Genomic DNA, 13,636 nt, shown 5'->3' on the forward strand with positions numbered 1-13,636 from the left:
CGGCCTCTGCTGAATCCTCTCACTGCCCCTGTACCCCAGTTCTATATGCATAACTAAATAAATCTTTTTGAAAAAATTAAATAATCAGCATATACCCTGGTCCTGAAGATAGAATTGACCCAAAGGAAACCAGGCACAGTGGTGCCAAAGGGCGGGGTGAGAGGATTCTACACAACAAAGCAAATAAACAAAAAACCCAATCATCGTTGACAGCAGCGTTGTTCATTCTTCGTGATAAATTTACAACCACCCCATGAGGTCAGTATCAGGATCCCCATTTTATGTGAGGACAGTGAGACCTCAGCAGTTAAATACAACATTCTGGTGTACTTTTATAACTCTTGCCCTCAAACTTGGTAGAAATAACTTGTGGAATTTCTTTGAGATGTCACTGACTTCTGGATACCGTTGAAAATGAAATCTAAAACTCCTTAAGCATCAAGTAACTGCAAGCCCATGACTAACAACAGGTAAGTACATGTAAGGCCGTAGCATCATACTGTTCCACTGACATCGAACATGGAAACCACAGTCTCTTAGGATGGAACGCAAAACCTCGCTCAAAGGGAGCACCTTAACCGTGGCTCGGCATTCTCCTGTCACTGGCTTCCTTTTGTAGATAACAGCCAAGCACCAATGCATCAGTTAGAAAATGTGCATGGCATGCATCTTGGTACATAAAATTAACTTGTCTGGCATAAAGATAGCATTAAAAGGTACAGATGCCCTTTGGAACCAGCTAGGATGGTCCCCAGTCACTTTCTTGGAAATGGTTGAAGGACTTGGGGTGGGACATTGAGCTCTCCCAGGAAACCCTTGTGTGTAGGAACTCCATGGTACCACCTTCCCCTGCTTGCTGTTGCGGGGAGCATCTCTGAGCTGGCTCACAGGAGAGAAGTTGGATGCTGTTTAGTGTCTGTGAAATCACCCATGCTCAGCAACACCCCCGTGTCTGTTAGTTTTGCTTCCTCGCTTTTTCTTGTATGGGGAGAAATTCAGAGGTTCCTAGGAGCTTATGTACCCCATGGCACAAGACACCCCTCAGCCAGTAACTGATGGACGGGGAAGTATAAGAGGTCAGTGGGAAAAAAAAAAAACTAAGACATGACTTCACTACAGGGCACCCAGGCACACCAGGGTGCACTCAGGCTGGGCTTCCTCCCTCCCCTGAGTTCTCTATGCACACCAGCCTCCTCGTTGCCTGTGTGGCTCAAAGAATCAGCAGAGACAACAGTAGATGCCCAGGGATTTCCGCTAACACACCGTCAGGAAGCAAGAAGATGCTCACCCATTAAGCCACCCATCCCACACACGTTTGGGGCATTTCCCTCATAAGTCACTTGCTTAAGAATCCTTGCTTAGATAGAGTCAGTTTCTGGGGATGCCAGCATGAGCCAGCATCGTCAACCTGTCATCTTTCTCTACCAAGTTGCCTTTGACACCTAGAGGAAAGTGTGCAGATTGAGTCTTGCATGGATAACACTTCCCCAAATGGAGAGGACAGGCACAAAGCCTGGTCTCCACCCCATTTCCTGCTTCTAATTCTTTAAAATTTATTTGTATTTATTTATGCATACAAGAACTGGGGTACAGGTTCAAGGTGCAGGGGGGTAAGAGGACTCACCAGAGACAGAGTGGGGAGCAGAACAGGCAGATCCACCGAACCACACTGCTGAGGGGAGCAGCGCGCAAGACAGTGGTCTGTTGCACCTTGTGGGTCTCTTCGGGGGCTGGGGATCAAACTCGTTCTGCAGTGGCTGCCAATAGCTTCATAGTGCTGAGATTTAATTCCCAAACCACTAGGGAGGCTCTCTGCCCCACCATCTCCTGCTTCTTGAGTGACTCATCCTCAGACAAAGCTGGACTCCATGTGGTAGATTGTCAGTGAACTCTCGAAGCATCTCCTCACTCATAGACACCTCAGTGCCGTAGTCACATCAGCTGCAGCTGTAGGGTGAGCAGCCCCCAGGACTTGGCATCTCCTGAATTATGTGGCTGAGGAGATGAAGTGTGCCAGAGGGACCCTTTGTGATAGAGGATCAGAATTAATAGTCCTTCAGCTCTTGAAAATAGCAGCATCCTTCTACGGTGGGACTACTGAGAAGACATATTGTCTTACTGCTTCTTGACTATGTGCTCATGGAATTCCCCCGGCACCTACCTTTATCTTTGCCAGGTCTTAGAGCCTGATAGCCGAAAACGTGATGCCCAAAGTGCCTTAATGTTATTTCGTATAATAGCTTCCTCTTCTCTACAGGAGACAGGACTGTGTGTTGCTATCACTGTCCCTTCCAGAAGGGCTTGTTAGGAGGCTAGACAAGAAGGGTTTGTCATTATGAATTGCCTTTCATGTGTTCCTCAAAGATGCTATTATAAAAACAAGGACCTTTGAACATCAACAGCAAGCTTAGATGGTTTTCCAGGAAACCATCCCTGTTTTGCCTTAAGGCAGAGAGTGAAAGTACATTCCTGTAGCATTATTACCTAGTAGACTTTCTCTTTATTCGGTAGTTCTGGCAGATTTCTCTGCAATTTATCACCTTAGATCTGTAAACACCCCGAGATTCTCTGCTCCTTACTCGAATGGAAACAGTATGTCTCTTTTCAAAAAGAAGAAGATAAGCAGCTTTCTGCTTCTCCCATACCTCTACTCAGACGACCTCCCTGGCCCACTGCTGTTGGGGGTTGTGACCTGAGTAAACCCAACCCTCACCCTGGCGTTCAGTGCTCCCTTTATGTGGCCCAGCCTTCTGTGGCGAGGAGCATGTCAGGACTCTACCCAGATCCCCATTTTCATGTGGTCCCCAAGCCTGACACTCCCACCAGCCAACACCTTCCAGTCCTTGTAGGAGAGGAATCCTCAGACTATGTGAGTGGGATTGGCCTGTGGGTATGAGCAGCCAGAATCACTTGGTGATTCCAGCCATCAGTGATGTGGCTGCAGGAACACCCACACTCCTGCCCTTGCTGCTGATGTAGCATCTGTCCAATCTCTGGTGGTCTCCTCTGGGTCTGAGCAGAAGCACTCTTCATGGAACTTTCTCTGATGGTAAAATCCTTGCTAAGTCTTAATATGCTTAGAAGTCCCACTTCCCTACTACCCTTCCTAGTAAACACTATCCATAAGTTCATGGCCTAGGGTCTTTTGGAGAACCTGTTTCCATCAGTCCTTCTGTGTGCACACATGGACACACACACACACACACACACACACACACACACCTCTAATCACACCTGACTTCCTACTAGTTTTTAAACTCATTCTACACAGACACCACTGTATTTTGCTGGGACGGCTTTCTTAATGTGGACTAACCTTCTTTCCATTTCATCTTTATCTGGCATCATCTCTCCCATCCTCTAAGATCCAGACAATGGGCACCTATGTATCCCAGTCTTCTTACTCTCTCTTTGCACAGTAGTTTCTTTGTGCTTGTCCTAGAGCAGCTCTCACTGTCTGACACTGGACTGGCTGGCAGGCGAAGTCCAAGAAAAAAAGCCCCAGCAATCAAGACCAACGTTAGGTCAGTTACTATAGAAAGTCACAGAAATCACACATAAAAACATAAGCTCACCGTGCATTTATTCAACATTTATTCCACCATAAAGCAAATATATATATATATATATATATGCAATTGTTTCCCCAAATCTTCTTCAAATATGCAATTATGTTTTCAAGTCTTCTGTTATAAGAAGCAGTTTGTTTTGTTTGAATACAGTTTTAGTGATTAAAATTCTGCCACATATTCCTGGCATAAATTCTGCCTAATGCGGCAGCATTATAAATTTCCAGTTTGTGAAATAAAGTTTAAGAAGAACTTAAGAATACATTCAAAGTAAACCAAATGCAAACTTTTCCCTAATTTTCCAGCTTTTTTTCTATTTTTCCTAATTTTTTTCTGTTTTTCCTAATTTTGTTAGCTTGAAGCCCAAGTATACTCTTAATAACAAATTCATTTTCAAATCTTTAATTCTTCTACAGTATTGAACTTAATTTTTATATGTAACAGCTGCCTGTTTTTGTACTCTGGTTTATGTGACATTAAATTTTATAGTCAGAACCACAAATGGCCGATATAAAGAGCTTGGGGACTGATGCAGCTGATTCATGATAGGATAGGAACAGACATTCCTGGGCCTTGTGGGAAAGCTTCTGCTCTTCATTAATCAGTCTGATGAGTTCGTTAAATAAAGGCAGATTAATAGAGCTTCTACTATACTTTTAGAGGTCTCCTAGATAGATTGAAAGCAGGCTCTGCATCTTTTTGTGTCCACACAGCACTTAGCAAAAATGCCTTAAAAGCATTACTTGGGGAAGGCATTCCACGTGTGCTGGTAGAATTGAATTGTGCTGAGCGGAAGTTAGATGACTAATACCGAGTGGTGTTACGCTGTGGGAGATTGTTGCCTTATGAGCTGCCAAGTAGCGCAGGATGTTATGTGTGTACAGGCCGCCAGGTGGCGCCCTCGTTGGCGTTTCTGAATGTGATTATAATGCTGTCAGACTCCATGTTGATTGTTTTCTTCTTTTGCAAGCTGCAACGACCATGTTTATATAAAGTCACAAGCATATTTTTATTGAATCTGGGAACCAGTGGAACATGAATAAATACCAATAATGTGTGTTTTGATCCCTGCTAGAATTTTATGTACAAATGAGACAACGGCACACATCACTTTTCTACCAGCATAGTTTTGTATCCAAGCATCTCAGCCAAAAGCAGAGTCTGTACCAGTTAATTTTTTTTTGCATAGAAAATGACCAGAAGTCTTAGGTAATTAAAATAGCAATTTATGATTGTCATCATCACTCATGATAATGTAGGTTGACTGGTCTTAACTGGGTGGTTGTCATTACAATTCTCACGTGGTTGCAGCTAAATGGTAGACTGAGGCTGATGTTGTCAAAGACTTGTCTGCGCTGCTTGGTCCAGTCCCATACTAGATGTTGACTGCCTTTGAGGAGCTCAGTTAGGCCTCTCAACTAGAACACCTGCCTGTGGCTGCTTGGTCCTCACGAGTTCTGAAAGGGAGCCTCTCATGACTAGTCATTCCAAGAGAGGAAGTAGATGCTGCTAATCTCTCTTAAGGCCTGTATCCCAGATACTTTGTCACTTCTGGCATATTCTACAGATCAAAGTCATCACAGAACCCACTCAGATCCAAAGAGAAATGCCAAACATCCTGCCTCTCTTTGGCTATAGTATCCAAAACATAATGGCATCCTTAATACTCTCCATTCTAATTTTCCACTTATGACACATTAACATGTCTGACACTGTCAAAGCAATAAGGAAAATCCTTTTACAAGACACCTGATATAAAATAATCAGATTAAATATTAGATAGTCTAGTTTACCATCTAACCTCATTTTTACCCCAGGTGAAAACATTGAATGAAATACTTTCAGTGATTTGTCCCACCCTCATGAATTAGATTTACTACCACCCAAAGGAAAGACATTCAGACAAGGTTTCCTTTTCTTTATAATCAGCTCGTTATGCTTGGTTGTGTGTGTGTGTATACTTGGACAGCCTCTGGCTTTGCTGTGAGTGTGAGAGTTTCTGAATTCTTTGTCCTCTCTCAGAGCCCAATAATTCTCAGTCCATTGATTTAGTGTTCAAAAATCAGATCTCGGGGAGGGGGGGGGGGGGGGGAAGCCTGAGAAAGTATATTCTGTTTATGAAAAATTTAAGTTCAGTGGACTTAAGTCAAGTAGGGGCCTACAGGATAGGGACTCTGGTATACATTCACATCGACTATTTTAAGGTAAACTTTTGTCTTTGGTTACTATAGATTAGTATATAGATTACTATTGTTACTATAGATCCATTGAGACATCCTATGTACCCTTTACCCAATTTCCTCCAGTGGTTATATTCTGCAAAGCTGTAGTATGATATTGTAACCGACATAGTGACTTAGATATAATACACTGTTTTTATCCAGACTCCCTCAGTTTTCATTTGTGTGGGGGAGGGTAGTGTTGATTTAGTTCTATGTAATGTTATCACATGTAATTCTCTGTACCTTCCACCACAGCCAAGATACAGGGGAACTCTCATGGTCTTTTCTAATCAGATCCATCTCCCTCCTGCCTCCAACCACTCATCTGTTATCCATATTTATTTTTTCATTTCAAGAAAGTCACATAAATGGAATTATGCAGCATGTATCCTTTTGAGAATTTTTTTTTCATTCAGTCTAATTCTCTAGAAATTAATCTAAGTTTTCACATGTACCTATAGTCATTCCTGTTTATTGCTAAATTGTATTCTATGATATGGCTGTACCACAGTTTAACTGTTGCAGGGCTTCTCGGCTGCTTCCAGATTTTTATTATTATAAATAAAGATCATATGGATACTTGTGTATAGGTTTTTATTTGGACATAATCTTTCATTTCTCGAGGGTGAAAATGACCAAGAATATATTTTTGGAGATGTGTGCTAGCTGCAGATGGAGTCTTATAAGAAACTGACAGATATTTCCAGAGTAACTGCACATGTTTACATGCCAGCAATATTTGAGTGAACTGGTTTTTCCCACATTGCAACTGAATGTGAATTACCAGTGTGGTTTTTAATAACTAACTGGTGCTCAGCACCAAGTAGGTACTATTGCCGACTTACCCCTTCTTGGCTACTTAAGAAAACCCTGTGACATTGAAGGCAGACAGGGAGTAATATCTATTGGGCTATTTCTGGTGGCATCTTTATTCCTACCACATACTGCTAAGCATATGTGTACATCCACTGCTAAGTCTAGGTGCTCGGTTTTCATCAGGTGATCCACTGTCTGTTATATATCTCCTCTCAGATGCCTTTTAATGCCTTGAATGTTAAAACTTGTATGCAAATATGTCCATCGAACCTTCCAGTCTCTCTTATCTCATACCTAGGCAATTTTTAAACCAAAGGGTGAGTGGGAATGGATTGTCAAATCTAAGTGACTAACTAGATATTGTACATTCAAACATGAGCTACAAATGATAAACACAAACATGGGTTTTCTTTTTGCCTGTCTCCCCTCGGTCAGGTGGAGTTTGCCGCTGACGTCAGCCTTCAATACAAAGGAGAGCTGACAGTGGTTCTGCGTTACATCCCCCCAGAGGAGAGACTGGTGCTTCCACCAGCAGAGCTTCAAGGTAGTTGAGAGTTGGTGACTGTGGCAAGGACATTCAAACTTAGGGAGGAGGATCAGGGCTTGGTCGGACTGGGTTACTGTTGCATTATACATACGAAGTATAAGGAGTTGGCTGTCACTTCAGTCATGGCGCAATTACATTTCTGAGTAAAAGACAACTCCAATGTCACATTTTTATTCTGACAAAATATGTTCCACATGGCTAAAACCACCCCGCCATCAATGGGCTGAAGTTTGGGGGGGAGAACTGAGAAATAGATGCTTGATATGTGGGGAGGGTGTGGGGTGTTTACAAGGAAAGGACAAAATGAGTGTTTAAGAATCCAGTCTGTTGGTAAGATTTCTTTTGTGAAAGTTCAAGAGACAGGATCTTCTGCAGAGTGGGGTGGGGGGCAGTCTGCTGAGAAGGGGAAATGTAAAAAGCTGCTGTATGCATTCATGGCGTCCATACCTACTCAAGGAATCTTGAGGAAGAACCTGACCTAGAATATAAATTGCGAAGGAAACTTCCAGGTGGAATCAACTCTTTGCCCTTCAGCTTCCAATAGTTGTTGTAGGCAGCCTCTCTTCCCAACCACAATCACCCTCTTCACCATGACCTTGGGAAGTAATTTACTATCTCTTCGCCTCAGTTCCCTCAGTTCTGACAGATGAGGTAAGGCCATTCATTTCAAGTGCTTAAAGCAGTTCTAAATATTGGTGGTGGTGTGGGTTTTATTCATGGTGAACATATTTTGTCAGACTAAAAATGTGACATTGCAGTTGTCTTTCACTCAGAAATTTAATTGTGCCGCGACGATAGCCTTTAGAACCAGCCCTGAACATAGCTGATAATCCATAAAACTACAATATCAAATAAGAGAGTTCTGGAACTTCCTTTTTTGGATAGTTGTGGCTTGTGTGGGGTGTTCATTGTAGCTCTTTCTCTCTGAGAACAGGAATGTGACACAAACAGTTCTCATCATCTTTTCTCCTTCCTTCCTTCCTTCCTTTGTACCCTGTGAAAAGAGATGTCTTTTTATTTAAAAGAAAATGTATACTGCAGTGGCAGTGGCTTGCAGTGGCTAGTCTTCTGACAGTGGAGGATGTCTGCCTTCAGGAGTCACCACAGCGCGTCCACCACCACCATACCCATAGTCCTCGCTATAGTCCATTGTGCTCCCTCCCCCACTTTGTTCTCTGCCACTGTTCCCCTTCCCCTCAGTTCTGTCATCAGCTTTCAAGGGTTACTTTGATGTTTTACTTTATTTGACCCTTTGGTTTCTCTATAGTTGACATATAAGTGACACTGACCAGTATTTGCCTTTCTTCCCTGGTTTATTTTGCTTAGTGTAATCCCTTCCTTGCCATCCATGTTGCTGCAGATGACATGAATTTATCTTTTTGATCACTGAGTAGTATTCCATTCCGTGTGTATACCATATCTTTTTTGATCCATTCATCTTTTTTGGGGTACTCAGGTGGTTTCCACAGCTTGGCTACAGCAAACAGTGTTGCAGTAAGTATAGGAGTGCAGGCTTCCCTTTGAATTAGTGTTTTTTCATTCTTTGGGTAGATACCTAGGAGTGGGATTGCTGGGTCCTATGGCAGATCCATTGTTAATGCTAAACTGAATCTTCTAGGATTTAAATTTATTCTTCTTTTTCAACAAACACAAATGAAATCCTATCCAGAAGGAGTCCAATGTAGTAAAATCCTTTAAATGAATACATGGAAAAAACACAATTATGTAAAGGCCTGATTGGATCAGCATAGGGCAATTTTTTTTTTGTCAGTATAGAAATGGAATCTGAGATCTTTCTGTTGTTTTCTTCTCCTTTTGTCTTCCTGCCCCTTGCCCCCCCCCACCCTTTCTTGCTCTCATTTTGATGGCTGATGCAGGAAAGAAGGCATTTAAAAGTGGCAAGAAGAAGGAGTCTCCTGTAATCTCTGGAGGAATACTGGAAGTTTTCATCAAAGAAGCAAAGAATTTGACAGCAGTGAAGTCAGGAGGCACTTCTGATAGCTTTGTGAAAGGGTAAGTTTGTTTTGGCTCATTTTATAATAAAACCTAATGGAAGATGAGAGGATCCATGATCTGTAAGTAGTGGCAGCCGCGAGGCTTCCCTTTTCTTACTCTAAATGTCCCAGTAAAGAGCCACCCTGACTGCCGTCTCCAACGCCTCAGACAGTGCCCGTATGAAGGCAACTACTGCGTCTGGCTTTCAACCTGCTCCAGCGTGTTGCACGATTTCCCCATCACTCTCACCCTCAAGGCTGGCAAAATCTCCCATGACATTCATTTCTCAAAGGAGGAGCAAGTGTGATTGTCCACATGTGGTATTTTTTATTGTGCTTTGTTATCATGCTGCACTGGTGATGCACAGCAGCGCAAACTTAGGCTCCTTGGTATTTTGCTCTCTTGGGGAAAATCATAAAATATGGACATGCCAGAGCAGCCTCCCCAGCGTCATCTACTAGACATGGCTGCGGGCAGCTTCATGACCACATGCTGGGCATTGATGGCCACTCTGTGGCACAAAGGGCACTTTCTTGAGGGCATGCAGCCATGTATATGGACGTGCTTGTCCTATCTAGGCAGCCAGACAGCTGAGCCCTCTGCATATCTGTTTGAGAGTTTTTTTACCCTGTAATTACCGGAACTGGAAGTGGAAGTATAGTTGCTGTTTTTTTTTTCTTCAAGCCAATACATAAATACACATGGATCAAACCATAAACACAGGTGATAAACTGTTGTGTCACCAGCCGTGAGGGTTATTCTTTGAATTAGATGACACTGTTTTATTCCTCAGTCCTTCTTAGAAAAATAGAATTTCCCCTTCAAGAAAACAAATGAGGCCTCTAGCCTTCACATACTGTAACTCTGATGAGAGTTGGACATCAGCTGTCTCTCCTTGTTACATGCAGTGAAATTGCAAGTGTCCTAATGTATCTTCTTCACTAGAAGGACCTCTGTTTCAGGGTATTTTTAATTTTTGCTTCAGGTGCTAATTCCATACACATGTGTCTCCCTTCCTAAAGCACGCACCCTGGTCCGACAGGTACCCAGAGCCTAGTTCTCCACATGGTCAGCAACTTTTTATTTCAACATTAATTTGAAAGAAGTGATGCTTCTTTATAACATCATAGAGATTTTGACCATAGTAGATAAAGCCTACCTGGGACTGCATTTATTTTATTGAGAAGAGATTCCAGGAAATACCAGTGAGAGAGTAGAGAAAAGGAGACAGGGGAGGGAAGGAAGTTCCTATAAATATAACAGATGAGTTAGCACTGTGGGAACGCAGGGCTCATTTTCACTGGGAAAGCAACAAGGAATTTTGTGGAACATACCTTACAATTATCCCTTCAAGGGACAGGGAAGCTGGGGGATTCAGTCACCGAATTTTAAAACTCATTGGCTGAGGGTTGCTCATAGGGTCATGAGTTCCCCAGGAATCCCGGGGTTCTCTGTCCATGAGCTGTGCCAGCTCACCCAACCCTAGAAAAGTCCTGCATTGAGAAGCCAAGAGACGCAGGTGCGTGAGGTGGGAAGCTGTCAACATGCGAGGGACTGCTGGAACTGCTCAGCCTGCTGTAGGTCAACTCAAAGGTGAGCCAGAGGTAACAGGAAGTGTGACATTAAGTAGTGTCTGGCACAGGAGGAGTTTTTTGTTTTGGTCATGATGAGGAAAGGGCCAAAATAGGATTAAAAAGGGCAGCGAAGAACATTATTATTGCCCCCATTAAAAGTAACAATAGTAAATTCCATTCAGTAAATCCAAATTTAAGTCTATAAGCACCAGGGAGAGAAAATCAAATGTACAGATCACTCTCCCACACCACGACCTATGGGAAATTCCATTTTCTTCCTACCTCTTCAGTGACGGCTTGTGTTTTCCCACAGCTACCTGCTCCCTGATGACAACAAAGCCACCAAGCACAAAACCCTGGTAGTGAAGAAGAGTGTTAACCCTAAGTGGAATCATACTTTCATGTTCAGTGGCCTGTACCCCCAGGATATAAAGAATGTCTGCTTAGAACTCACCGTCTGGGACAAGGAGTCCTTTGCCAGCAACATCTTTCTGGGAGGAGTTCGTTTAAATTCTGGAAGCGGTGAGGGACATGGGGACTTGAGGTGGTTTGCGGCTGGGCACAGGGCAGGGGAGGATTCCTGCAGGTGTGACACATGGCAGATGTCTATGTGGCTGGACCCCTGCAGTACCCACACGTTTCCATTCCTATCACTGAGGATCTGTCTGTTTTTAAAATTCAACCACTTATATAATTTGTATCCTTGGGGTGGAAGTTTGGGATGTCTACTGCTCATGGTTCAAAGAATGTCACTTATGTGTTAGTGGAAATGAGTTCACCTCCTTTCTTGGCCCTTCAGGTTTTGCTCAGAGGGGGATTCATAAGACATTGCAGGCTTCTGATTTGGAAGAGAGGGACTTTCAAGCCAGCCTTCTTCCATCCTGTTCTCGAATCTGTCCAGCATTTGCTGTCATTACCCACATTGAATGGAAAGGAAATCAATTATTTCCCTAAAAAGTAACATCTAATATTGCAGACAGGTCCTGGAAACAGACCACTGTTGCCACAAGACACGGCTATGACAGGGTGAATGGGGAGGAAGGGATTACAGAACCCCTGTACCCCACAGACCCCTATGACTTAAGCCAGACATAGAGGGCTGTTAAGCACTGTGGTCAACAGGACCCTCCCCTTATGCTTAAAGTCAGGGAGAGCTGAGAATAACCTGTGCCAGTAAAATGATCAGGGAAGTTTGGAGGGGACCTTCAGCCCAGCTTCAGCCTGTTGTCTCGTGTTAGCATAGTCCAAATGAGCCAGCTCTCTGCTAAACTGCCTGAGAGGAAAAGAAATGGGCCATCAGGGCTATCCTGGTTTGTCTCTCGTCATTCTAGGCAGGTGAGCCTATGCAGGCCACAGAGAGTGTGTTCCATTCTAACACCCTCACTGGCTGTGGTGAGAAGTCAGTGAGGTGCTTGGGTCAGAAGTTTCCCTCAGAGATTGGCAGGTGCCTTCCAGAAGATCCACTTTCAACTGTGAAGGGTAATGTTCCCCTTTCCCTTCTCTAGGTGTGAGCCATGGAAAGACTGTGGATTGGATGGATTCTCGGGGGGAAGAGCAACGCCTGTGGCAGAAGATGGCAGATAATCCAGGGACTCCTGTAGAGGGTGTACTCATGCTTCGCTCCACCATGGGGAAATGTAGGCTCTGAAGGTACCACTTCTCCATGAATAAGACTCCAGGGACTGACTGGCTGTCATTTTCTACCAGTATCAGACTTGGACCTGGTGTTTTACTTCCATGCCACCTTTCACCTGAGGGTATTGGGACATGTGGAGAGAGATGTCAGTGTTAAAAAAAAAATTAGGGTCTTGCCAAGTGTTTAAAAACACATGTACCTTGCCATGTACACAAGCCAAGGTCTTCGTGACAGGATAATGGAAAGTGTAGTGCACTGTGTGGTCAACAAGCAAATTATGTGATGATGCACGTCAAGGAAACGGTGCGAGCATATTTGAAACTACATTTGCAAATGGGAGCCCCCAACCTTTCACTAAATATGAGTTACTTTAGGTTTCCTCAACTGGTTTGCAGGAAAAGGGAGTTGCTGAGTGTAGACTATTGGAATAGTAGGAAGCAGGGAGACTGGCCACCCTTTCCTCACCCTGGGAGGCCCATGATCATTGTGGGCTGTTTGCTGGGTGAGGGGGTAGCCCTGTTGCTGTGACAATCTTGTGGATTAAACAGGTAAGCTTTTAAGATAAATTGACAGGTTTTTTCTGTGGTGACTGTTAGAATTTATAATCTAAGCCCACTTTTGAGAAAGAGAACTAAATCATTACACCAGAGCAACAGATATAAGCCAGGATTGGCCTGAGAAAACTGGGATGTAGAGTCAACATAGTTGTTACCTAACTGTTGGAACACTCTGCTGTGGTCACTTATTTTTTGAAAATTTCTAAGCCCTTAACTTAGAGAGAATGAGGAATAATACAGTTTTTAGGCTCTGCTTGTTGTAGCTACCGAGAGCCGACTGGTCAGAGGAGGTCACGTGACCAAGCCCAGCATGAGGCAGGGAGACACTGTTCACAGCTGGAAGGGATGAAGAATCGGGGCCAATGATTCAATTTACCATATCTTTGTGTCTCCTGGAATTCCAGATATATTAGCCCCCAAACTTAGCTGTGCAGGTAATTGAAACTGAAAGGGAGCTCAAACTTGGTTGCTCGTCTTGCAGATCCCAAGCCTGAGACCAGGAGAGCTGAAATGAGTGGTTCAGAGTCATATCAAGGCTATCACGGTATCCAGACTTAAACACAGGGTGGAGTTCTAGACCTTGGCCTGATCCCATGCTTATCAGAATGGACAGGAGGACATTAGCTATACTTGTTTATCATCAATGGTCATCGCTAGAGTGATCTCAGAAAAAAAATGCTAATCTGATCAGGCCTTAAAAATCCCCATGACTTGCCATTG

At 43.5% G+C, this 13,636-nt stretch overlaps 1 protein-coding gene across 2 annotated transcripts in view; it reads left to right on the top strand.

Moving 5' to 3' along the window:
• The window catches only part of SYTL5 (synaptotagmin-like 5), an 80,086-nt gene extending 67,715 nt beyond the window's left edge, over positions 1–12,371 (top strand). For both annotated transcript variants that reach the window (XM_004689943.1, XM_004689944.1), the window contains 4 exons: positions 7,043–7,151; positions 9,032–9,167; positions 11,037–11,245; positions 12,229–12,371. In XM_004689943.1, the coding sequence (XP_004690000.1) occupies positions 7,043–7,151; positions 9,032–9,167; positions 11,037–11,245; positions 12,229–12,371 (597 nt within the window). The remainder of the gene's footprint in view (positions 1–7,042; positions 7,152–9,031; positions 9,168–11,036; positions 11,246–12,228) is intronic.
• Positions 12,372–13,636: the final 1,265 nt, after the last annotated feature.

This window comes from Condylura cristata, unplaced genomic scaffold (assembly GCF_000260355.1).
Source record: "Condylura cristata isolate star-nosed mole 26May11 unplaced genomic scaffold, ConCri1.0 scaffold00027, whole genome shotgun sequence".
Classification (NCBI taxonomy): Eukaryota; Metazoa; Chordata; class Mammalia; order Eulipotyphla; family Talpidae; genus Condylura; species Condylura cristata.